Here is a 26,800-nt window from a genome sequence, read left to right on the forward strand (position 1 = left end):
GCAATATACATCAACAATGTGAAAGGCACAAACTGTACTTTTACCCAGATCAGCCAGTTTCATCTGCAGTCAGACACAACTTAAAATTCAGACCATTGCACAGAAGATAGCCGAGCGCTCACAACAGTGGAAATGATTTTGTTTGATAAAAGAATCCATCGTAGACTTCCTCAGAGCAAATCATGTTAACAAACTAGTTTTTTTTTGTGTGTGGGATAGTGCGCAAAATGTTACTTTAATCCGATTGATGTGAACCATTTGCATTTAAGAAGTTATTTGAAAACGTCTATCACAGTAGATACACGAGTAAATTTTACAAATCATTGATCAAAGGGGACAATCTTTTTTGGACTCGAGGAAGATCCATAGTGATATTTTGTAATTGTTTGGAGCTGGGATTGTTTTCAATTTTTGACTAAGACATTGGCGAATTTTCCCTATGGTGGGAGATTTCAACAATAGGGAACATGTTTTTACAATGAGAGGAGAAAAATTTAAAAAAACATATCAGAGACAACTTTTTACACAGAGAATGGTTTTTGTGTGGGATGGTCTTACAACCTTTAGAAGACATTTGGATAAGTAAATGAATATCAAATGTTTGGAACGATATGGGCCAAGTACACACAGGTGGGATTAGTTTAGTTTGGGATTATGACTGGCATGGACTGGTTGGACCGAAGGATCTGTAACCATGCTGTATCACTACATGACTCTCTGACTATATATCAATTTTTCTCAATATTAAACAGTGCTGTAGTGATCCTCAAATGAACTGTTGATGTTAAGGTTGTGTCTGAGACTCTGCGAATATTTCCTTCAATGAGAGGAGTGACTAGTTCTCCAAGTTACATAACTGAAAAATAAACTTTCCTCCAGCATTGTTGCTGAGTTGATTTGTTTCTGAGGAGGCGGTGGTTATGGTTTGCAGTTTGCTTTCCACCAACTGGTCAACAGTGAAACAAAATATCTTTGATCCACTGCAGAAACTCCACCTGCTTCCAGTAAATGAAACTGGGAACTCAAGGACCTTTTCTGCAGTCAGCTTAATTGCTGCCAACTATTGTATCTGGCCTATTAAAGGGAAAATGAATCAACTAAAGTAAAATCCTACCAAACAAACGATATTTTCCCATTGACTCTCAATGGATACATTTCACTTGGCATTTCTTCTTTAAAAAGGAAAGTCACTAAATACAGCATTCACTGTGTGACTGTCAGAAAACATGACATTGAATGCAATGACGTTCTGGTTAGTTCAGCCTGTTTATTGAGTATCTTTAAAGCTCCTGAATATGAAGTTAATGGATCCAAAATCCCACATTGCAGTAACATTTGTTATCATCTCAAAGTAAATTAACAAAATTGAATTGGTTCAAACTCACATCACTTGTTACACCATTCTCTGATTCATGCATCTCATTAAAACTGAGTGGGCCCTTTATACATGGTTAACACTGGTGTCGTGTAACAGCGAATTTTTACTGATTTTTATGAGTTATGTGCCCCTGTCAGAGCTATCAGTGAGCAGAGACCTGTACTGTTTATAACTTACATCTGTGGTAATGATTATTTTAATACTCTCTAATTTAACCAAACATTCCTGATGCACCCAGACTGTTAGATATGGATGTATGGACTGTCCTGTTCTAGTTCATTAGATGCTCTTTCAAAAGTTTACCTAGGTGTTATGTATCACTGCCAACTAATTTTTTTTTTGTTTCTCAGGCACACAGCTTTCCTTTACTATGCATTTTAGGGTCAGAGAAATTTGAAAAAAAAGATGCAGGGAGAGACATTCTGCAATGTAAGGAGGTGCTTCTAATCTCCGAGTCCAAACTGTTTAGTGACATACACTCACCTTCTGAACATAATCACTTCAGACATGCTCCATATTAGGTTGCCTAAACTGAATTTAGAAACGCAGATTAAAAATGGTATGTTAATTTGTAAAGTGAGAGAGACTTTGAGTGACAGCAAAAATAAGGTCACTAATTTTGTTGGTTAATAATAGTATTGAAGTTCTTTTTAGCTTTATCTGCTTGTGGTGGAATGTAGAATTAAAGGGAGTTAACTTCTAATTGAATATTCTAAATATAATCACTTTGGACAAGCTCTGTGTTCAGTTCTCTAAATTGAATTTTGAAATGTTTAGTGTGAATTACATGTTATTTTGTATTGGGACAGAGACTGGCAGTGTCCTGGGAAAACAAGCTCAATTGTTTTACTAGCTGGTAATATGTTTGAACTTTGATTTTAGTTTTATCTGCTTGTGAATGAATGTAGAGATAAAGGGAGCTAACATCCGAATGAATTTGTTTTTTTTTAAACAAAATACTTGCAACTATCATGTGAAACAGAACAGAAGCTACTCAATTTTACTTCCACCATTTAAATAAAAACACTCCCAAAGAAGCTATTCAGCAAAATAAATATCCCAAGATGTGTATATGTCCATGTTTCAGCATAACCTCGTAAATCCATGATCCCATGTGTTCGGGCTGTACAAGCTGAGACCAGGATCCAGTCTGAGCCTCCAGCAGGAAACCAACAGGCGGAAGCTGTAAGCCGGCCCTTTCCGATGGCCATATAAATCCTGGGCACCAGACCGTAATTCAACACTCCTGGGTCGGCTCTGTTTAGAAAGATCTTGACAGAACCGCTTCCCACAAGTTATCAGAATGATTGTTTCGACAATTTTTCTCAGTATATTCCTAACTTTCTTATCATGTGAGTGTTTTTTGTTCAAGTCTGTCTTTGTCACTGTCTCAATGTTAGTCTACCGCAGGAATGTAAAAGACTCAGCCACCATTTCATCAGCATTAATGCTCATGGTTTATTTGTTTTCTTTTTTAAAGGTGTCCAGTCGGAGATTGTGTTGACTCAGCCAGAGGCAGAGACTGGCCGTCCCGGAGGCAGCCTGAAACTGACCTGTAAAACCAGCGGCTTCGATCTTCGCAGCAGCTACATGTACTGGGTCCGACAGGTTCCCGGACAGGGTCTGGAGTGGCTGCTTCAGTACTATAGTTCATCCGACAGTAACTATGCACCAGCGATTAAGAATCGATTTACTGCGTCCAAAGACAATTCAAACAACATTTTCACGTTGGACATGGGGAACCTGAAGATCGAAGACACCGCCATCTATTACTGTGCAAGATACCACAGCGAGAGGAACCAGGGCTGGACCCATTCAAAAACAGCTCGAGTGAACATTTTGTCAATTCCATCATAAACTGACGGTCAGTACGAGTTTTAAATGTAATTATACCAACTGCGATCTGAAGCAGACCTCAGGCTGCCTCTTACAAAACTATCAAAGAGGAAATGTACCATTTAAACTGGCAAACTGGTGACACAATGGGACAATGTTTTGGGCATGTCATATGTACTGCTAACACTTCCATCAATTAAATGCTCGGACAAAATGTTAGTTTTAATATATCTGACAGCTCAGGAAATCACTGCTAATTGTTATGTCAACTATGGCATTAATTCTAAACATGATCAGGACTAAATGGCTCTTTCAAATGAAAATTGAGACCTAGAGTAAAGAACAGAGAATGAGTGTACTGGTCTACATCATTGTGATACTGGGTGACACTGCAATTATGATCAATACAAAAACCTATTCAGCCTCCACTGTTTGAAACTAGTCAGTGATTACTTCTACAAACTGCGTTAACTTGCAGTGCAGTATTAGTTCTGTGCGGTTTAATGCCAGTATCATTATTTAATTTGTAAAAGTGTTGGGTAATTATCAATACACCGTTGGGAATTTTGAGAATCAGCTCATGTGTTACTCTGTGAAGGATAAAACAGTATTAAAGTTTATCAAGAATGATCAGAATTCACTAGCGCAATTATGTGATGCAGATTTATCCTGACTTTATTTTGCCTGTGGTTCTGAAAATTTAAAATGATGGTAGATTTTTGATTTGTTTTATGTAGAGCGAGTTATTGTGTGACCCAGTCCAGAGAATGTAACACTGTGACTATCTTGAATACTGGGGCCAAGGGACCATGGTGACAGTGACTTCAGGTAAGAACTTTGAACTTTCTTAGTGAATTTTTAAAAACTTTCTATTCATGTGACGAATTTCTGAATTAAATGAAACTCAGATTCTGTGCTGAGTTTGGTTTAGTTCGGATTGATTTTTGTTCAGACTGATTATAGACTTCAGTTAAGGCTCAGCAAATAGTTAAAATGGTGATGATAGAGTCAGTTGCTCAGTGTATCTCTTTTTTTTGATCAGATGGGCATTCTGTGTGGCTGGGTTACTTGAAACACCTAATGTCTCTTAATCTGTCAGCTATAAATAATGTTTAATGTTAGTGACACCCTGACTGTGAGTTTTATTATCAACAACAAATGCTAAGAATTCAAAGATGTTCAAGATATTACCAAACATGATTAAAATATGCTAAAATATCATTATTCATTTCTTGAATATATGTTCTTACCATGATTATATTATCTCATTTATTTTGTTATTTTTGTTGATGACAAGCAGGTTAGAAACTCATACAATTTTCTTGCGGTGCTATATTGCATTAGATTGAGTTTGTTTTACTTGATTCTGTTGAATTGAGTTGATTGGAGTTTGGCTTTGCTTTCGTTGATTCAGTTTGAACTGTGTTAATTGGATTCTGAATTTTGATTTTACTCGGTTTTGTTGAATTGTGTTGATTGGCTTTTGAAATAGTTTTATTTGATTCTGTTGAATTGAATTGGTTGGATTCTGATTATCTTTCATTTAAATCTGTTGTTTTGAGTTGATTGGATTCTGATTTTATTTTCCTTGATTCTGTTGAAGAGAGTTGATTGAATTCTTATTCAGTTTGTGAAATTGATCAGCGTTGTCATGCTTTCTGTAATTGGTGTTTTCTTTCTGGTGAGGAGATTGACTCTCTGGATTACTGTTCATTACCAATATTTGTGAAGTTCTTTTGTTTTTCATTTATCATTTCTGCATTTGTTAAACTTATAGGACACATTTTTCTCTGCTTGATTGAAAACATTACATCCATTTGTAACTGAAAACAAACTTAAGGAAGAAACCCGGAAGTGTGAGAAATGAAAAAAACAAGTTTTTAATGTATTGACTTTTTAAAAAAAAACTCAGTTCTAATTGTAAACTAGCTGAATTTTGTTTTGAGTAGCCTCATTCAAAATAAAATTTGGGACTAAAATCTGAAACTGCAGAATTGATCAAATTATGTAATTGAAACTAACTTAAAATTATAATGTGGTAAAATTTGTCAATTCAAATAATTTTGTTTTGACGATGAAGTGATTAATCAATATATGCCTTCAACCGCTCTACTGTACTCTGCACAAGATTGTCATGATCAAGAAGGGTGTGCAGGTTGGAAATAAATTGAACTGTTGCCAGAAACGTTACAGCTTTAAGTGTTAAGTCCCCTCACAAACAAGGTTGTTGTTATGACTTGTTATTTCCATCCAATATAATCATTAGTTTGCTGGATTCTGTGCAGCTTTGTTAGATTTCAATTTGTTTTTTTTTTGTGAGGTTACATCATGTTCTTGGTTCTGTTGAAAATGTTTGCAGAGCCAGTTCTGCTGCAAACACACCATGTTGTGATCTGGTGATCGTTCATCTGTTGAGGAAGGACTGTGCTTGGGTAACATTAAGTGTGTTATATTTGGGAAACTGTTTCTGGTTTCAACATTGTTTGGCAATGTTAACACGGTTGGTGACAGTGAACCGCTCCAGGTTCCTCATTCAATGCAATCAGCATGCGAGTTGAAATTTCATAAAGCCTATTATTAAGTGAAAGGCAAATCGCAAAGGTTTTAGAAATGAAGTGAAAACAGATACCTTCGGGCACCATTTTTACTTAAAAGTAATAATTAAGGATTAATCTAATCCATGCTTTCCAATCCAAATTCAGAACTCCACTGTCTAGTTCAATCACAAGGTCTGTCTTTAAACAGTTTACAAGTCATAGAGAAATATAAATAGCATTTCAAAAGTCTAATGTTCTCATAGTTCTTGCTCTTGAGCAAAAATGCCATGACTGTGTTATAATTGATCAAGAAACACCTTTCAATTCCGCTGTACACTACATACATATTTTTCTGACTGGAAAAGATCATTGACAAAGACCATTTGGAAATTCTGCACAATTCTATGAATAACAGATCAGTTTCACTGTTTTGATCAGTTTCATACGTAACTTGAGTTAATTCATTGTTATGTCCCTGATTAAACTGGATTTGCAGGATAAAAATAAAACATTAACTGAATTATTTAATCTGCACAGTGCTTTATGTGTTCCCAATCTGTGCATTTTAATTAAATAGTTACATTTTACAAAAAAAATCAACTGAAGAGTCATTCTTTCGGAAACATCTGCTATCGTGAATTATGTGACGAAGGACAAATTTTGAATTAATTAAAATAATTCACTCATGAACTCGCAGGGCAGCATGGTGGCTCAGTGGTTGGCACTACTAACTCACAGCGCCAAGATCCCAAATTCGATTCCACCCTCTGGTGACTGCCTGTGTAGAGTTTGCACATTCTCCCTGTGTCTGCGTGGGTTTCCTTCGGGTGCTCTGGTTTCCTACCACAGTCCAAAAGATGTGCAGGTCAGGTGATTTGTGCAATTTAGCACAGCCATAGTGTTCAGGGATGTCTAGGTTAGAGTGCATTAGTCAGGGGTAAATATAAATTATGGGGAATGGGTCTGGTTGGGCTACTTACTGTTCAGAGGGTCAATGTGGAATTTTTGGGCCAAATGGCCTGTTTCCATACTGTAGGAACTCTATTCTTAAAACCATGGGAGTACTTGCTGCAAACGCAGAGAATGCATTTTACATCGATGTGTTCAGACATATGCAGAGTTCACAAATTTGCAGAAGACATGAACTAGAGGATAACGGAGCACGTTGTGTATTCAGACTCTGAAAATAGAGTAATATTTATTTTAATTAATATACTTGACCGATTTATTGCAATGTAGCGATCCGAAGGAATCTGCTCACATTTGTTAAGTGTGACAATCGTTCAGATTAGATTTCCTGCAGTATGTATCGGGCCATTTGGCCCAACAAGTCCACACCGACCGTCTGAAGAGTAACCCAACCAGACCCATTCCACGACCCTATATTTACCCCTGACTAATGCACCTAACACTATAGACAATATAGCATGACCAGTTGACCTGACATGCACATCTTTGGATTGTGGGAGGAAATCCACACAGACACAGGGGAGATTGTGTAAACTCCACATAGGCAGTCACCCAAGGCTGGAACCGAGCCTGGGGACCTGGATCTGTGAGGCAGCAGTGCCCACATTTACTTAGACATCTGTTAAAGCGGGCAACTCCAGACAGAAGCATGTTTTGAATTCATACCTTTTTAAACATTTTCGTTCATTAAAAGCAGTTAACAAGAAAATGACCTTGCCCTGATTCCTTCAACAGAAATGCTTTCCACACTGGAATGCAGTATTGACTTTATGCAGTGCATGCAAAATCTCCCAGTTCATGGAACGTTTTAAGAATATGTAAAAATAATTTACAGAATAATCCATTGCCTCCGGATCTGTGCTTTAATTGGCGATATTTCCCACCTCAATCATTTTATTAAATACAATGACTTATGAAGTTTATTAACTCAGTGGTTATTTATGTTCATTGTGAACACATTCTCGTTCACATTAATCCACTGGTTAGTTCCACTGATGAATGTTCAAGTACAGTGAATATATTTGACGTGAGGAGTTGTGCAATGTATCCTCTAGGATTAAGTCTGTTGTACAGTTTGTTTCAGTGCTATCTCTGACTAACTTGTCAACGGTCCTGACCATTTTGTAAATTGTCCAATTCGCATCCCTGAATCTCAGACAGTTCTATTTCATCTCGCGCTTCAAAACCATTTTTATCGGCCAGAAATACAATATTCGATTAGGTGCCTCAGAATTGAGAGCCCTGACTAAGTTGTTCCAATCTGAACGAGCGTTTCAGGAACAAAAAGCAGATAGCAAGAGTTTTGAAATTGGTTGTTGGCAACGAGAGATATTTGATTGAGCGAGGCAGATGGAAATATGCTGTATACTTTCTTTGTGCCTCAGTTATGCAGGACATGTTTCGTGGCACAATGTAGAATCAGAATTTTTTTGCATCTTATTATTTGAAAACCTATTATCAGCTTTTAATGTCACTGGCAATGGTCATATTACACTTCAAAACATTTTAATCTTTTTCAGACTAAGTAGACCATCTGGTGCAGCAACATTCACAGGGGAAAGAGGAAGGGAGTTCGAGGTTGGAATCCAGTGACAGTGAATTGATGGCAATACAATTCCTAGTTTTATTCCTCTGTAGTTCCCATAGAGTTTGAACAATACGGAGCTGCTATCAAAGTATTCTTGGATAAATGTTGAAATGTTACTTTCATTGTACAAACATTCTGAAACAATTCCTGGTTGTTGGAAGGTGTTAATAACTAACATGGTTTATGTACTGTCAAAACAGGTGGGCTGTGTTCTCTGTGATAGTGTCGAGCTCATTGTGTTCAGGTCTGTTGTGATGTTGTAGTAGTGTCCCTGATTCTGTGCCAGGTGGCCTGTGTTCACTTACAACCTGTTAGAGAGGTATGTAACACCATCTCTTATCAGGTTACTTCAGTGCAAGAAAGCAGATTGAGATGTTTGGGTGTTTGTTGGAATTCCACTCACAGAGGCCAGTGAAATCTATTCAATCGCTGTCCTGACTTGTCTCTCTTAGATATTAAACAGAATTTTGGCAGTTAGCAGCTTTTTCCAGATCAATATTTGTTCACAAGCGTTTGGGCTTCGCTAGATGGTGTTAATAGAGTAAGTGCTCACCTTTATATTAAACCAGTGCTGTAGCTGAATTTGATTGTTCAGTCCAGTGGGAGTTCCGCTGAATCCAACACTTGCAGCAGATGGAGATAGCTTTTCAGATGGTCTTCAATTGCTAACTCCGACCATCCAGTACCTCTGCTAAGAATCCTTTCTCCAACAGGAGTCAAGCCAACGTAATCACTGTTTATCTCAACATGTGTGAGCTCTTGTGTCAAAAACATGAAAACAATTTGGTGAAGAGGGGGTCTCTGGATGTGAAAGGTTAACCTTGCCTTCTCTCCACAGGAGCTGCTAGACCTGCTGAGTTTCTTCAGAAATTTCTGTCTTTTATTTTGGTTTTCTAGCATTTAAAGTTTGTTGTTTCATTGAAAAAAGTTCTGTTCGATTAAACACGTTCTTCAGAGAAAAGATGCATTTGAACAAATTGCGAATGTTCAGAGATATTAAATATCAGAGAATCATTGAATTTGAGCGCCCTGATCTCGAGCTGGAGTTTCACAAGAAACTATTGTGAAGTAACAACCCACTCCAGAGTGCAGTGGCTGCTGTAATTGGGTGGAAATTATTTTGATCACTCAAATAGAGAATGTCAATGATCTCTTTCCAAATAATCAACAGAATTTTTTTAAAGCATGTGTGAAACAATTAATTTGTTGAAATATTTTAATAAAAAGTGTTCACCGCCAGTGCTAGCTTAACGAATGACACAATGATAGGAAGGTAGGAGCAAGAGGAGTGCACTCAGCCCCTCGAGCTGTTCCACCACTTACTTAGATAATGGAGTATCTGTGAGCTAAATCCGCAGGTCTCCCTTTGGCTAAAACTCTTTAACACCTTTGATTAACAAGCAAAAACTATCCTAGATTTACTGATTCAGTAAACAAAGGGAGTCACCATTTTTGAAAGACATTCCTGTGAGTACTGTGAAACAATGAGGCTGGAATTAATTGCTCATGAAAGTAAACTTTAAATCTCTGACTATTTCCAATTGAAACATCCCAATCATCATATTTCATAAATTTAACACTATACTTCCCTGGAATAAAGAAATATAATATGTGATTGCCTTGCTAAAAATGAGGGATGCTTGATTCCTATTATATGATTAAGAAATAGCTCTGTTCCTTCAGTGAAAACACAGTCAAATCACACAAAAGGAAACCATGTCATCTTGTGTAGACACACAAGTGCCTCAAATAATTTACAATTCTTCCAGTGGTTGTTTGAATCTCTAGACCGGTGTGGAATGTCAGACTTTTTATATCGCCTTGAGAAACCAGTTGTCATCAGTCTATTTGAATTGCTGAAGTTGGTGTGGTATTAGCACATTCACAGCGCTGGTAGGAAGTGAGTCCCATAGCTGTGATTGAGGAAGAGGAAACGGGCAGGGAAATAGTTGTGAGTCAAGTTGAAGTCTGATTTGGAGGAAAGCTTTCAGGAGAAGTATTTACATACATGTGCGCCCTTATCCTCAAGGGTCACAGTTTTGGAACATGCTGCCGAAGGGACATGACAGCATGCAAAATGGAAGTTGAAGAAGGCACCTTGGCCCCTCGAGAAGGCTATTCCATTCATGGGATCATCATTAATCTTGCTGCTCACCAATTTTCCCAACACTCGATAACATTGAACCTGATTGTTTACTATTCAGCAAAAGAATGGTGAACCTTTGGAATTCTCCAGCACAGAAATTGATTGAGGACAAAACATTAAATGATTTCAATAAGGAGATAGATTCCTTCAATCCTTAAAAAAATGCTACAGATATGTGGGAGAAAGGGAAACAGGCTACAATATTGGTTGAAAGCCATAGAAACATTGAATGGGACATGGTTTGTAGGTTTGTAAGTTTGCATGTAATGCCAACATTGGTGGTATAATTGGCAGTGAAAGTTATCTAAATGTACAATGAGATCTTGATCAGCTGGGCCAATGGGCTGAGGAGTGGCAGAAGGAGTTTAATTTAAATGAATACGACGTGTTGCATTTTGAGAAGATAAATCAGGTCACAACTTACAGAGTTAATGGTAGGGCATTGGATAGTGATGTTTAAACACAGGGCCTTGAGGGTCCAGACTCATAGAGTCTTACAGAGTTAATGGTAGGGCACTGGATAGTGATGTTGAACACTGAGGAACCTGAGGGTTCAGACTCATAGATTCTTGAAAGCGTTGTCTCAGGTACCTAGTGTGTTGAAGGTGTTTTGCACATGTACCTTCATTGGTCAGAGCACTGAGTGCAGGAGTTAGGGCTTCATGTTGTAACTGTCCAAAACATTGGAATGAACTGCCAGAGGAAGTGGTAAATGCAGAGATAGGTCCAACATTTAGAAGATATTTGAACAGCTACAGGAACAGGATAGGTCTGGATGGATATGGGTCAAAGGCAGGCAAGTGGAATTAGTTTAATTTGGGAACTCTGGTCAGCATGGATGAGCTGGACCAAAGGAACTGTTTCTGTGCTGTACGACTTTATGACTCACTGACTTTATATTGGAATAGGCTCAAAGTTGGAAGGTGGTGAGCAAGTGAGGGGCTAGATTGGGCATGTGGGAGAGTTTGGGCTGGTAGGCTGTGAGGTGTTGGCTGGCTGCTGGGTAAGCTTGCATGCACTCTGTCTGGCAAGGTGGCATCAAGGTAAATGGTAATGGTCACAGGATAATTTGTTCGAATTGTGCTTGGTAGGTGAGGGGTAGTTTGAGCTGAAATGCAGGAGGTCTGTCTTTGCCAGGCAGGTTTATGGAGAGGTGGGCAGGATGCCAGGCTGGTTAGTGTAGCGGCGGGCAGAGTGCCAGGATGTTTCAGGGTGGAAGGTCACTGTAATGAAGTGACAGGTGGACGTGTTGTCAAAATGCAAAGCTCGGAGTCTGGCAAAATGGTAGGTTGTAAAGCACAGATGCGAAAGGAGGTAGGATGCAATGTGCACAGGTTGACTTGGGTCAGATGAGAGGTCAGTGATCAAGGGCTGAGGTCATGTCTTGGGTAGTGGGCTTTTGTCAGAGGTTGTGAAAATGATGGTGCCATGTCCAGTCAGGGCCAGATTCACCATGGGCCAGGTGCAGGGCGGCAGGAGTGTAAATGAGTGAAAGGAATTGAGATCATATGTCCATCTGGAATATAGAATATAGAACATAACAGTGCAGAACAGGCTCTTCAGCCCTCAAAGTTGTGCTGACCTGTGGAACCAATCTGAAGCCTATCTGTCCTACACTATTCCATTTTCATCCATAAATTTATCCAATGACCTTTTAAATGCCCTTAAAGTTGGCGAGTGTACTATTGTTGCAGGCAGTGCGCTCCATGCCCCTACTCCTCTCTGAGTAAAGAAACAACCTCTGACATCTATCATCTATGTCCTCTCCTGCTAGCCATCACTATTCAAGGAAAAAGACTTTCACTGTCCACCCTCTGTTTATCTTTTATGTCTCAATTAAGTCACCTCTCAACCTTCTTCTCTCAAACAAAAACAGCCTCAAGACCCTCATCCTTTCCTCATTAAACCTTCCCTCCATACCAAACAACATCCTGCTAAACCTCCTCTAATCTCTTCCAAAGCTTCCACATTCTCTCTATAATGTGGTGACCAGAACAGTACACAATACTCCCAAGTACGGCCACACTAGAGTTTTGTACAGCTGCAGCCTAACCTCGTGGTTCTGAAACTCAGTCCCTGTATTGATGAAAGCCAACACAAAGTATGCCTTCTAAATAACTCTTATCAAACTGGCTGGCAACTTTTAGGGATCTATGTACATGGACACCGAGATCTCTCTTCTCAGCTATACTACCAATATGGATTGCCTTGGATGTGTTTTGTGTGATCGGGGTTGTGTGTTCCGGGCATGAATGGGTAGGGTTTGTCAATGTGAGTGGAAATTTAGGTCTAGACAGAGTAAGTGCAGTGGTTAGTCTGAAAGATGAGGTTTGGTGGTGAACTGTGTGTCAATTTGATAGTTATTAAAGTTAAAGATTACCAGTTCATTTCTCAAATCATATTTACGTAAATACTCAGCTGTAACACTCCAAAGTCTCTGAACCTTAATGGTCCTCCATTTTTCAGAGGCCTCCAGAATTCAGATAATTGTAAATTAGATGTTTCAACTTCCAGACAATTGACATGAGTTCAGCCGTGACAGCCCTCCTCCCTGTCCCAGTGCTCAGCTCCTGCCTGTGCTGCTGCTGCAGTGACCTTCCTCCCAGAGAGAACATTCTGCCTTGCATTGATAAGTGAGGAAGGCTCACTGGACCTGATTTCCAAGTATGGGGACAGCAAACACGAGGGGACAAAACTTTAAAGTGAGGGGAGATAGGTATAAGACAGATGTCAGAGGTAATTTCTTTACTCATTGAGTAGTAAGGGAATGGAATGCTTTGCCTGCAACGGTAGTAGATTCGCCAAGATTAAGTCATCATTGGACAGGATTGGATGCTGCCTGGGCTGCTGTGCTCTTCCAGCACCAATAATCCAGAATCGGATTTCCAGCATCTGTAGTCATTGTTTTTACCTCGGCATACAGACGTAGGTGGGATGGGCTTCAGATTAGTATGACAGGTTGGCGCAACATCGAGGGCCGAAGGGCCTGTATTGCACTGTAATGTTCTATGTTCTATGATTCACTCTGATTTCTCTCCGGGGGTACTGCCAGCGGTTGGGTATTTCCAGCAGCACAGTACCTAGTGGGACAGCACGCTGGTTCCGTGGTTAGCGCTGCTGCCTCACAGTGCTAGGGACTCGGGTTCCATTCCAGCCTCGGGGAATTGCAAATGTTGTGTTCAGTGATTGGGAGGTTAGGTGCATTAGTCAGGGTTAACTGTAGCATAATAGGGTAAGGGAATAGGTCTGGATGGGTTACTTTTCAGAGGGTGGGTGTGGACTTGTTGTGCCAAATGGCCTGTTTGCACACACTGTAGAATTTTGATGAATCTGCATTTCCTTGGTTTGTATTTTGTGAAACTTCTTTGCTCTTCACAGCAATCCAGTGAAGTGTCAGTTGGTGAGATCTTCAAAGTTACTGGGGTGGGATCAGGATGTTCTTCTTCCTAAATTATATGGCAATGGTCAAGGTCGAGGGCATGTTTCTAAAGAAGGAACCAATGATCATGATCAGCAACTGGTAGGAAACAAAAATAAACTCCAGTTATGCTGTAGACTCAGTGGGAGCATACTGGCAAACGTTTACAGCTGAGGATACATTTGAGTAACTGATAAGGTCAAATGAACAGAAACTAACTTACTCAATTGGTCATTCTATTGTAGAGACACCATCTCCCCCCACGCTTTATGGCCTGGTCTCCTCCTGTCAAGAGCACGACACCGGTTCTGCGACCTTTGGTTGTTTGGCGATGGACTATTCCCCTGACGTCACCAAGGTAACCTGGAAGAAAGGTGGGGAGTTAATCACGACTGGATTTAAGACTTACCCATCAGTGAGAAACAAGAAGGGAACCTATACCCTGAGCAGCCAGTTAACCCTGCCCGAGTCAGCGGCAGATTGCAAAATCTACTGTGAGGTTCAACACAGCGGGTCACACAAGATCAAAGAAATGCCATGTACAGGTATGTGTTGTGGGAACTGAGATAAACAGAGCATCTGAGATTAATATGAAGAAGGCATTATTTATAACCGTTTTCACAGAATCACCTTATACAGCACAGGAACAAAGCCCTTTGATCCATCCAGTTCACGCCTATCAATAACAGCCACCTAAGTATTCCAGTCTCATGTGCCAGCACCTGATCCATTGCTTTGTGTGACTTGCCCTTGCAAGGATGCATCGCAATACTTCATACCTATTATGAGGGGCTCAATGTCTACATGACTTATAGGTGCTGAGCTCCAGGCTAACACCACCCTCTGTTTGATTTTGTTTTCCCCTGAGATCCCCCTGGGAGCTCCTGGCCTTACCTTCACCCTGTGCCCCTGAGGCATTGATCTCTCCATCTAGGGGAAAGGTTTCATCCAGTTTACCCTGTCTATGCCTAAAATAATTCTAGACATCATGATAATCTTCTCCCTAATTGTCCTCTGCTCCAAGGAAAACCCCTGTCTATCTAAACTAGTTTCATAACTAAAACCCTCCAACCCAGGCAAGATCCTGGCAAATCTCATCAATACTGCCTTCAGTGTAATCACATTCCTTCGATAACATGCATACAACGCTTCAGTATGGCCTAACCAGTGTTCTATTAAGTTCCAGTATCTTCTCCCTACTCTTCATTGTCATTGTCTCGGTTCATAAAAGAAAATATCCTCTCACCTTCTTAGCCTCTTTATCCAGACGACACAGTACTATAGGGGATCGGTGGGTACATGCACCAAAGATCCTCAGGCCTTTCCAGGGTTCCACCATTCAAAACGTCATACCTCACAGATTCTTCTGCCGAATTACATCACCTTACATTTATGCAGAATAATTTCCATTTGCAACTTCACTTCACATACAACCAACCCTTTTATATCCTCCTGCAATCTAAAGCCATTATGCTCATGATTTACCAACATGACAGTTTTCATTTCATCTGTGAATTCACTGGTTAATCCTCCTAAATTTGAGACTTAATCATTAGTATGTAAGAGAAATAACAAGGAAATCAAACCAATCCCTACAGAGCACCAGGAGACATAGATTTCCAGTCACGCAGACACCCGATGACTATTATCCCCTGCTCCCACCACTCAGCCAGTTCTCGATCCAATCTGTCAAATTAACTCCGATCCCATTGGCTCTGATTATTTCTATCATCTGGACATCGAGTTATCTCTCTGAAAACTACTATCAAATTCTTACACATGACTTCCTCTCAATAAAACCGTGCTGAAAATTGTTGATTTATCTTCCAAATGAAGACTAATTTCACTTCTCAATAGTTTCCCTACCACTGAGATGAGCTTGACAGATCTGTGTTTTCATTATTTATACCTTCCTTCGTCCTGCATGACAGTGCAACGTTGGCTGATCTACACTCACTTGGCACAACTACTGTGGCCAGAAAGGGAATTCTAAATTATTGTCAGCGACCCAACTATTTCATCCTTTGCATCGCTCAACAGCTCGGTATACTTTTCATCTGCCCTGGAAATATAACCACTTTTCATTCAGCAAGACAACACAGAACATCACATCATGTGTCCTAATTTCTGAAAACTACATCACAACACCCCTCCATGTTTTCTGTCCCCACATTGTCCCTCTTACTATTGAACACTGGCACATCACGTTTGTTTTGACCACAACCTAATCCTCCGGCTACACTCCAATAATACACTTAATGAGCATTACTGTTTCCAGAATAATTCTTTTATTATGAATGAGCGTGTAACTTTTAAAAATGTTTTCCTTTATTTTGACTGCTATTATTTTCTCATGGTCCCTTTTGCTCTTCTAATTCCTCTGTCTTTCAAACTCCCCCTTGCACATTCTGTACTCCATACCAATTCCTATTGTTTTGAGATTTCAGTATAGACCGGAAGCCTCCCTTGTTTCTCTTTATCTCCCCCTCCATGCCCTTTGGTGTCCAAAGCCCACTGCATTCTTGGTCCCACTCAGTGGCTTCCTGGGAAATGTCCTCCCTGTGATTTTCTTATCTCTGTCTTAAATGTGTCACACTGCTCTGACTCAGGTTTACCATTAAGTGTCAGCTTCAAGTCCACTCTGGTCAATTCATTACCTGATCTTACTAAAATTGTCCTTCCCTTTTTCAGAACTTTGGGCCAATTTCTATTCCTTTGCAGTACAATCTGAAATCCAACTGATTTACGATCACTGTCTGCAAAGTGCTCCACCATTGATGGTTTACCCACTGGGTCGACTTCATTCCCTAAAGTTAAGTCCAGATTCACCCCTCTCTTGCAAGGTTTGGATTAAAATTCTCAGTATTAAACACATACTTTGTTAAAATATTCTCCTGGGGGCATTTTCAGAATTCTGCTCCCTCTAAATTTTTGACAAAATGAATATCCAAGCCTATGCTGAGGAAGTTAAAAACCTCTTTTCTCATTCCCCTAGTTAATTTACATTTCTCTGAAATTTGCCCATGTATGTTCACTTGCTCTTTTGAACCTATAGTAAGGTCTATCGTGTTCTCCCAGTAGTTATGTTTGCTGTATTTTGGTTTTGAAGTACTGTCCATTTGCCTTTGTTCGAGGAGGTATCCATGGTTTCATTTCTCTTTAAAGCCTAAAATACTCTTGTCAGAATTGCGACAGAAGCAACATTCTGCACTGTACACCCCAGCCCTCATCCTTTTCCATCTTTCCCTGTCTCGCCTGAAGGCACTAAATCCTGGAATGTTGAATAGCCACTCCTGCCTGGCTCTCAATATGTCTCTGTGATAGCAACCGCATCATTTCCTCATTTATGCCAGTAATTTGTCTGCCTTGTTCATCAGACTCTGTCATTAAAACGAATACCATCCAACATTGCTATCTCCCTTTTGATGTTACCGGCCTATAGTTTCTATGCCTCCTTGACTCCCTTGCTGTGTCCTATAATTTTAGCTTTTCACATTGTCCTGCTGATCTTTCTGTGTGGATCCCAGCTTCTGAAGCACTCTGCACAATTATGATTCTTGTATCCATTAACCACAAGAAACCTTGATATATGAGAACTGATTGTATTTGTTCTGAAATTCATCAGATAATTTATGCGATGTGTTTCCTAATGATCTAGGTATTCTCCCACCAACTCTTCTCCTAACCGTGAGCTCCAGTGAAGAAATCGCAAGCAGCAAGTTTGCAACCGTCGTCTGTTCAATCATCGATTTCCATCCGAAGTCAACCTCCGTGAGTTGGTTGAAAAATGGCCGACCCTTGGATTCTGGCTTCTTCACGTCTCCTGTGTGTGAGGCAAACGGGAACTTCTCGGTGATGAGTCGGCTGATGGTCCCTTATGGTGAATGGTTCAACAGCGCAGTCTATACCTGCCAGGTCAATCATGGAGAGAACATTCAAAGTAAAAACATCACCGCACTCCAAGGTAAGAGACACACACTGAGAGAGCTACAAATACTTCTAAACTCTGATGTGAATCAAACACGCTCATTTATCAGGCGTAGTAAACAGTACGGTACAGCTTCTCGTTTCCCAACATGCAACATATCGCATTTCACTTTGAGTGTGACATTAGCATCGCTCATGACTCAACATTTTGGCAAGTCAGAAAAGCATGTTTCCTCTCTGTTGAAGATAGATATATAGACAGTGAGCTTTGTTAAATAGTTTATTGCCTGACCATGCTGGGAGAGGCGTTCAGAGGGCCCCTTCAAGGATAGGTTTGGGGGTGGAGGGGGGATATTGGAGAGATATCTGATTGAAACATAGAAAATACTGAGAGACTGAGGTCGAGTGAACGTGGAATAGATGTTTTGACTGGTCGGCCAGACTAGGACCCCAAGGGCACAGTCTCAGGGTCAAAGGGGCACCGTTTAGAACTGAGATGTGGGGAGAAATGTCTTCAGCCAGAGGGTGATGAGGCTGTGGAACTTGTTGCTGCAGAGGGCTGTGGAGGCCAGGCCATTGTGTGTATTCAAGCCAGAGATAGATCGGCTCTTGTTTAGAGATGACAGTAGAATGGCTGTAGCCCGAAACGTCGATGTTCCTGCTCGTCGGATGCTGCCTGACCTGCTGTGCTTTTCCAGCATCATTCTGATCTAAACTCTGGATTGGCCGTACAGCCTTATTCTGATCCTCTATCTTATGATGTTGTGGTCTCAAAATGACGTGGTTAAAATATGCAGTGACCCTTACTTGAAAATAAATTAAAATGCGTTCAGTGCATCATCCCCTGCTCAGGAATGACCTGTTGGCCTTGGACATTTTACGACATCGATTTTTATCTGGTACTGAGCTCTTTAACTTCATTTATGGGATCAGACTCCAGACCAAGTGGGTATCACATCAACTGGGATAAACGTGATCTCAATGAGCTTCTTTAAGATGGTCTCTGTAATTAGTGGATGAGGCAGGAGAATAAATTCTGGTAAGAACGGTCCAATAGGGATGAATGAACTAGGAACTCGAGACAGGCTGATTTAGCCTGGTTTGGGGTAGCGATGTTTACACAGTGAGTAGTGGATGTCTATAAAATTAGTGCACATTTCCATCGCGTTTGTAGATTGATTTAAGACGCTTTTGTTTGTTTTTTGCTCCCCTGCTCTATGAAGAAATTAAAAAACGCACCTTAGTAAATAAAGTGAAAGTACAGACCAGTTACGAACAAACTGAATGGAGGGAAAGACTTAAGGAGATGGGTGTCCTTCTCGATATCCAATGCTGTACTCAATGTCTTGTTTTCTGATCTACTCCAAACACAGCTCACGAGGAACAATGACATAAATTAGAGAATGACATCACACCAATAACGCAAAGTATTTTTGATCACGTTAAATATAATGAACAGAATTTCCATGGCTGTTCACCGCTCCTGTAACACTTTAGAACTCTGCAAAGAGAATAATTATTATTTATTATAATTTGTCTAAAATGTAGGATGTGATTTGGCAGTCAGAATGACCAGCAGCATTTGCAACAAAGGGTTATGAACATGGAAATGAACTCATTATATTGAGATTACTCTTGTCACAAGTATCAATAGATGGTGTTAAGTGAGAGACAGACTCTGAAAGAAAGGTAATTCCATGGGTTACATGATGGTATCTTCGATTATTTTATTTTTTTTCAGGTTTCACTTGTTACAAAGCCAGTGTTCTTTAGGAGTAATTACACAGGGTATGTTATACGTAATCACAAATGCTTTCACAAATCAAAATACATCAACAACATGAAGCATCGTTTCAGCAATAGTTGGAGTTGCCATTTTGAAGGTGGTGTCTTCACCCTGTGAAGAAGTAATCTGAAGATTGGCTGTTTTTATCATAAAGGGGCATTTTTCATTGACTTTGATTTTTCTTTCATAGAAGATACCGAGTGCCACCCTAACACCGTTAAAATCCTCCCACCGCCAGTGGAACAAGTCTTACTGGAGGCGACGGTGACGTTAACCTGCGTTGTGTCCAATTTTCCTTCTGGAGTCAACGTGACCTGGAAACAAGAAAAGAAGCCTCTGAAAACAGAGATTGCTGACCAGCCTGGACAGAATCCCGACAGCGTGATCAGCAAATTAGACATTTCTACTGAAGCCTGGCTGAGTGGCGTTACTTTTGAATGTGTGGTGTACCATCAGAATCTACCGACTCCGCGGAGAGACTCCATCCACAAGGAGAAAGGTGAGCGGTGAGATTAAAACACAAAGGATCCCATGTGTAATCCAGATGCAGTTACATCAATGTCAGGGTTTGATTGGTATGAACAAACACCATTGGGAGTATTAATGGTGCATCTGAAGGCAGGATAGCTGGGTAGCTGATTAAGATAAAGATGGACCAAAGGATATTGTATTCTGATTCAGTCAGATAAAGTGGGAAGAAGCCTGGGTTGTGACGTCACCATCAGCAATGACAGTTGGACAGAATGTCCTTGTTGTGGGCTGGAAACATGGAGGCAACTTTCACATTAAACTCGACTTTTTTTACTGAACAGAATGTGTACCATTCTGCTCCTTTAGTAAACGGAAGTGAATAAATCCCAAATTAAACATGGCATAGTTTAATATTTAGTGAAATTGTGATATTGGTTCAGGATTTTTTGGTTGATTTATATTTTTCTCACATATTCTGCAGTGATTAATCCGCTGGAGCCATCAGTGTCGGTCCTCCTGCCACCAACAGAAGAAATCTCCGCTCAGAGGTTTCTCTCCCTCACCTGTTTAGTGAGAGGTTTCTCCCCCCGAGAGATCTTCGTCAAGTGGACAAACAATGACAAGCCGGTGAATCCCAGTAACTACAAGAACACTGAGGTGATGGCGGAGAGTGACAACATCTCCTTCTTCATGTACAGCCTGTTATCCATTACAGCGGAGGAGTGGGCCAGCGGTGCTTCTTACTCCTGTGTGGTGGGACATGAAGCGATTCCACTGAAGATAATCAACAGAACAGTCGATAAATCCAGCGGTAAACCAAGTTTTGTAAACATTTCGCTTGCACTGATGGACACTGTTAATTCATGTCAATAAAAATTTCAAAGTTGAATTTAATAATTCAACAGAAGTAATAGAAGTGTTTTTTTCCCTCCAGTTGTGAGTTAAATACTGAATTAATTGTTTCCCACCCTGACTTCCATTCCATCTGTGTAGTTAAAGTGGATTATCAACAGGTCTAGGACGAGTGTCTTGTGCAGTTAATGTTCTCTGCTCAGATACACCCTGGGTCAGAGACAGAGTAAAGCTCACTCATTGCAGGATTCCGCCAAATACCTTATCCATCCTAAATCCCTCTGTGACAAAATCTGACAATGTCCATTTTATGTCAAGGGTAGAGCACGAGTTATGAACTTGGTGTTCTTGATTCCCCCGACTGGACACTCTTACAAAATTCATGTCAGTTTTAAACTGCCACATTGCACCAATTGGAAATGTAAATTTAAGACACTTTAAAATTAAATTTGATTGGAACATACCAATCGTAAATAGTGCAGAAGAGTTTGAATGTAACCTTTGTTTCTGGGGAATTGCCAGGGATCTTGCACCAGTGCATGAGTTGACAGAACGTATCTTCACTTTCACACCAAAGAGAATCAACAGATAAGTTGTCGTGAAGCAGAGGGGAGGGGAACGATGAATGGTCTGTCCTCTTGCTCCCTGTGAAGAGTTTTCATGGAAGATGTCCTCTGTAATGTAACCCAGTTACTAACAGGAACAGTCAGCTTCTTGCTTACTGTCCAAAGATTTAACATTTCCATGCAAAATAATACCTTTGAAGCATGTTGGACATGCTTGGCTCTGTTAACAAATGATGAACATTGATTCCCATAATCCAAAACTGGTGTTTGCATCGTCCCGGTTTGTATTCCATAGGTTTGTCTCAGTTTTCTGGAGCACATGGGGTCAATTCTGGTATTCGAATACCTGATATCATTTTGTTTCACATACAGAACACAAGTGGACATTTTCTAATAAACATATTCAGAAATGTTATCTCTGGGGCAGTGGGGATTTGAACTCAAGACTTTTCTCTCAGAGACAGAAATTCTATCACTGCAACAGAAGTGTTGCTCATAAAACATTTATCTCTCCATGACGATGGGAAATGTTTCCTACAACACCAAGGTCAGATCTAATTATGGGCAATCCATTAAAATTCGAACAATAAATTAGAGCAATAAAAATTGCAGTCTGGTATAAGAACAGATACAGAGAGATGATCACAAATACACTCGTAATGACACATATACGAGCTCTCACCTAAAGACACATATTTATGTGCACACTCAAATGTGCATATAGATAAGATGTCACACATGCATACTCACACAGAGCCACAGATGCAAGTGGCACTTGAACACTCTCTAAGCTCATACAAAAACTCACATACACTGAATGAAAATCATTTGCACAAATGAACAGGGGTACTCACACATAACCATGAGAAACAAAGACACACGGTAACACACAAATACATTTACATTCATACAGCACAATGCGTACAGACATACACGCATGAACACAGATTCAAATTCTGAAAAATGTCCTCCCACTTGTCAACTCACACAGGCACGTAAGTGCACAGAGATAAATATTAATATCATAATTTTCCCATTTTCAGAATCACAAACATACAATGACAGAGGCAGCTTAATTAGTTATTTTTAAACCACATTGATCAGCATGGATACAATATCACACGTACACACAAATTCAGAGTCTCACATGCAGACACACAAGTGCATAGATCAACAAATAGAGGGGTGTTTATTAAATAAGGATAATGGGCACAAGCATCAGCAAGCATCCACAAACAATAACACAAACAAGCTTCTCAGGAGATGGTTTGGGAAAGATTGTCACACAGCAAACATCATCATATAAATATAAACATCCATCAAAATATATCATTGCATGCTAACATTTATTAAGCATAAACATGAAAATAACCTAATGTAGGTAGGATCTGAAACAGACGCATAAGCACACATTTTAGATAGCACTAATGAAAAGTGAACACTCACAAAGAAATTACAAGATAAGCATAGGGGCAGCAACGAGGTGGCATATTAGCGTGATGATGCTTACACAATGTGAAAAGACCAAAATTTAGGTACACAAACACATGAGCACACCAGCAGTAAAGGAACAGGAATTTGTTTATTCACGCACAAACTCCAACATGGGCAAGAGTGAAGAAAGAGACTCTCATAACCACATACACAAACATTAAAGGAAAACCAAACACACCAAGCAGTAGATCAAATAAATTAAGGGACACATGTACAAACACTTATTCCTAAATGTACAGATCCGACAAACAAAAATATGAAGCAATGTCCTGACTGTGATGTCACTTATATTCATGATTTGCCAAGTAATTGGTCACCAATACATAAAGATGAGAACCACATTTGAACTTTTATTCAGTGATGGCCACAATTTTCAACTAAAGTGCTATCACAGCCTATATTTTAAATATAATGATTCAATTAAAATAATCATTAGTTATCAGCATTCCTCAAATAATAATATCCTTAAATAATAGATTAAAAGAAAAATAATTTAAAGCGTTCTGACATGGACAATGAAGAAAGTACATGTGCAGTTAGTATTTGTAATTTCTTGCTGAGAGTCAATGATGCACTAACAGATACAGATAAGAGTCACACTTGAGAAATACCTGACTGCTTTATGAAGATGTAATGGCCTCTAATTACATGACTTGGATGCAGATAGATCGATCTGGATCAATAAACAATCTAAATGCGTTCTCTCGGCTTTATATTCATAGATTCAATAGATCGCACTTGGATTGAAGACTATGATGATGATAACAGCAACATCTGGACAACTGCTTCCACGTTCATCACCTTGTTCTTCCTGAGTATTTTCTACAGCGCTGCCGTCACTCTGGTGAAGGTGAGAATAATCACATCTTTCTCACGCCAAGCAGCCCAATATGTTTTGTAAAATCTCTAAGTGTGCCATTGAATAAACATTAAGTCTGAAAGTCCCTGATCATAAATATCTGCGTCATTGCTTTTTGCCTCTTTTCCAGGTTAAGTGAATGAATTGTGGACCCCCTTGATTTTCGTGATCTGCTTATCAAGGTCTCTGAATTCCCAATCTACAATCTGTCCTGTTGCTGACTCTAACAGTGAGATTACTTCAGTTTATCAGCGTGTTACTGAGACAATTATTGATGGATTTTCCTTTTTACTTTGATATCTTTGAGATGGTTGTGGATGGAAGAATTTGTAGCTTCCCAGTTGTTTGAAGCCCCATTTGTTTTGCTTTTATTAGTTCCTTACTCAGAATGGTTACCTACCCTTTCTGATGAGCCTTTGTACTCCCTTTCTTGTGACTGTTACTGATGTAACCCTTTCTGATGGGCCTTTGTACTCCCTTTCTTGTGACTTTTACTGATGTAACCCTTTCTGATGGGCCTTTGTACTCCCTTTCTTGTGACTGTTACTGATGTAACCCTTTCTGATGAGCCTTAGTACTCCCTTTCTTGTGACTGTTACTGATGTAACCCTTTCTGATTAGCCTTAGTACTCCCTTTCTTGTGACTGTTACTGATGTAACCCTTTCTGAAGAGCCTTTGTATTCCCTTTCTTGTGACTGTTACTGATGTACAGAAAACTCCCAGCTCACAGCGCATGTGTTCTCATCTGAATGTGGCATCCAGCCATTATATTCACTTCTGTTAGCTTTTACATCAACTTTTTGGATAAAAATGCTTTCTGAAATGGTTAATAAATCTCGAATGAATATGCACTAACCTTGAGTTTACTTAATTCTTTCTTCAAGACCAGTCAGTAATAATAGATTTTCCCACATCCTACTCCTTTCCCAGCCAAATGCTTTCACTTGTTCTGTTTGGTTGTGTTTCATCCAGTCATTTAGTTTAATGCTGCGCTACCATGCAGCCCAATAATGTAAATACATCTATCACACGATATGCCTGATGGAACACTCCAGAGGCAGAATGATAAGAGAACATTTCCTCTTATGCACAAAGGGTCACGACTTTGGGTCATCTAATGATACAAATGAGGAGCTTTGCTCCACCAGAAGCCTATAAAAGGCAGGCAAAGGAGTTTGAAACTTTACTCTACACTGTCTAAACTAAAAGTACTCCCAATGTGGGGACAGCCTGGGTTAGTAATGCAGAAATCACCACCTAAAGCGCCCAACGAAACATTCATCAGCCAAAAATGTCAACGTTCAGTCAGGTATTCAGACACAACACGTGCACAATCCAAGGGCAGATTCTCAGGACTGGAGTTTTTCTCACACCTAAATCTCATGTATCACAATTCCTGGGGTCTATTTGACACACCGCATCTGTCAAATCCCAGGGAATGAGACTGAGATCTATCTGAGACAGGGATATTACTGAACAGCAACCCTCATAAATAATAAATCAGAGGTCGATGTTGATCAGGCAGAGCTCATGAGTACTTGAAATATTCAGCCATTGGGATCTATGTGACGCAAGACGGAATTGAGAACCAATCAGAGCAACTGTTCACAGAGTCTGGAAACTATCAGCAGAGGAGAACAGTCCCAACGTCTCAGGGTTGGTGAGGTGTATCATTCCGGGAATAGTGTTGTGAATCAGTCACGCACCCAATCTCATAACTTCGCATCTTTTCAAAAACGTGGCATCGGAAACAAGATGCAACATTCCAGGTGAGACAAGAGACTGTTTTATTTGAGTTTAATATAATTGCTTTGTGCTTGTTCTCTACAGCGTTATTGATGAAGTTGGGTTTATTTGCTCTTCTGTCCACGTGTCATGGTACATTCCCTGATTTGTGCACATACACACGGGGGATCCTCTGCTCCTTCACCCCTTTGGGTTTACTCCTTTACTATTGTATGTTCCTCTGAGTTCATCACAAAACAAAGAAGCACGCCACACCTCCCTGAGACTGAGATCTATCTGACACACCGATATTAATGAATAACAATCCTCAAAAATGATAAATCACAGGTTGATTTCGATCAGGGAAGGCAGAGATGAGAAGTTTTGGAAACCCTGCTGCTTTCCATGTCCTGTCCCACAACCCTCTGTCAAACTTGATGCTCTTAGCTGTTCTTCCAATATCCTAACATTTTACCTTAAATTGCTATTAATATTTTTCTGTAATTTTGCATTATATACCAAAGCACAGGGTGAACCAACAAGGACCCCAAACACTGAACTCTGAGAACGTACACAATAAGGTAACCTACATTCTGAAACGGCAAACCCCCGTTAACAAATAGTTGACAAGTACAAAACAGCGGCTGAGATTAACTTGAACTCATCAAAATAAAAGTCCTCTGGAGGTACAGCGGTGTAGGCAAGACCTGGGCAGACAGAATGGAGATCGGTTTGTAAAAATCTTGTTTATATCCAGAATTTTCCTTCCACACAATGTAACCTTTTATTTCCCATCACCCAAATCACCCATGGTATCTTTATTTTCAGCTACGAACCATCACCAGTAAACTGAATAATTTATGTTCAAAGCCCCTCCCACCATCAAAGGTACGGCAGAAATAGGAAGAGCTAGAAGGAGATTGGAGTCAATTTTTCTTGTGGTGAAATATAAGTGCTGTTCTAACACAAGGGATTTCTGAGGGATGGTCCAGTGAAGCTATGTGGATGGAACTCATAAATAAGAAGGGCGTGATTACTTTGATGCAATTGTAATAGTCCCCCCAGTAGTCAGAGTGAAATTGAGTAACAAATATGTTGAAAGATCTTATTTATATGTAAAAATAATAGGTTTGTAACAATCGCAAATTTTAAACTTCTAAACATACAGTGGGACAGCCATGGTCTTAAGAGCTTGGATGGTATGGAATTTGGTAAGTGCTAAAGTCAATGTTCTTCATTAATATGCA

General features: G+C 39.9%; 2 gene segments (V, D, J or C); both read left to right on the top strand.

Moving 5' to 3' along the window:
• The first annotated feature begins 2,632 nt into the window (after positions 1–2,632).
• LOC140456790 (Ig heavy chain V region-like) lies at positions 2,633–3,251 on the top strand. The segment is given in 2 exon segments: positions 2,633–2,730; positions 2,859–3,251. Coding segments are annotated over 2 exon segments (426 nt in total).
• Positions 3,252–3,991: 740 nt separating this feature from the next.
• On the top strand, positions 3,992–24,309 carry LOC140456904 (Ig heavy chain C region, membrane-bound form-like). The segment is given in 7 exon segments: positions 3,992–4,042; positions 14,118–14,417; positions 17,531–17,836; positions 19,776–20,084; positions 20,538–20,867; positions 23,691–23,818; positions 23,958–24,309. Coding segments are annotated over 7 exon segments (1,401 nt in total).
• The last annotated feature ends 2,491 nt before the right edge of the window (positions 24,310–26,800 follow it).

The sequence above is a fragment of the Chiloscyllium punctatum genome, chromosome 31 (assembly GCF_047496795.1).
Source record: "Chiloscyllium punctatum isolate Juve2018m chromosome 31, sChiPun1.3, whole genome shotgun sequence".
NCBI lineage: Eukaryota > Metazoa > Chordata > Chondrichthyes > Orectolobiformes > Hemiscylliidae > Chiloscyllium > Chiloscyllium punctatum.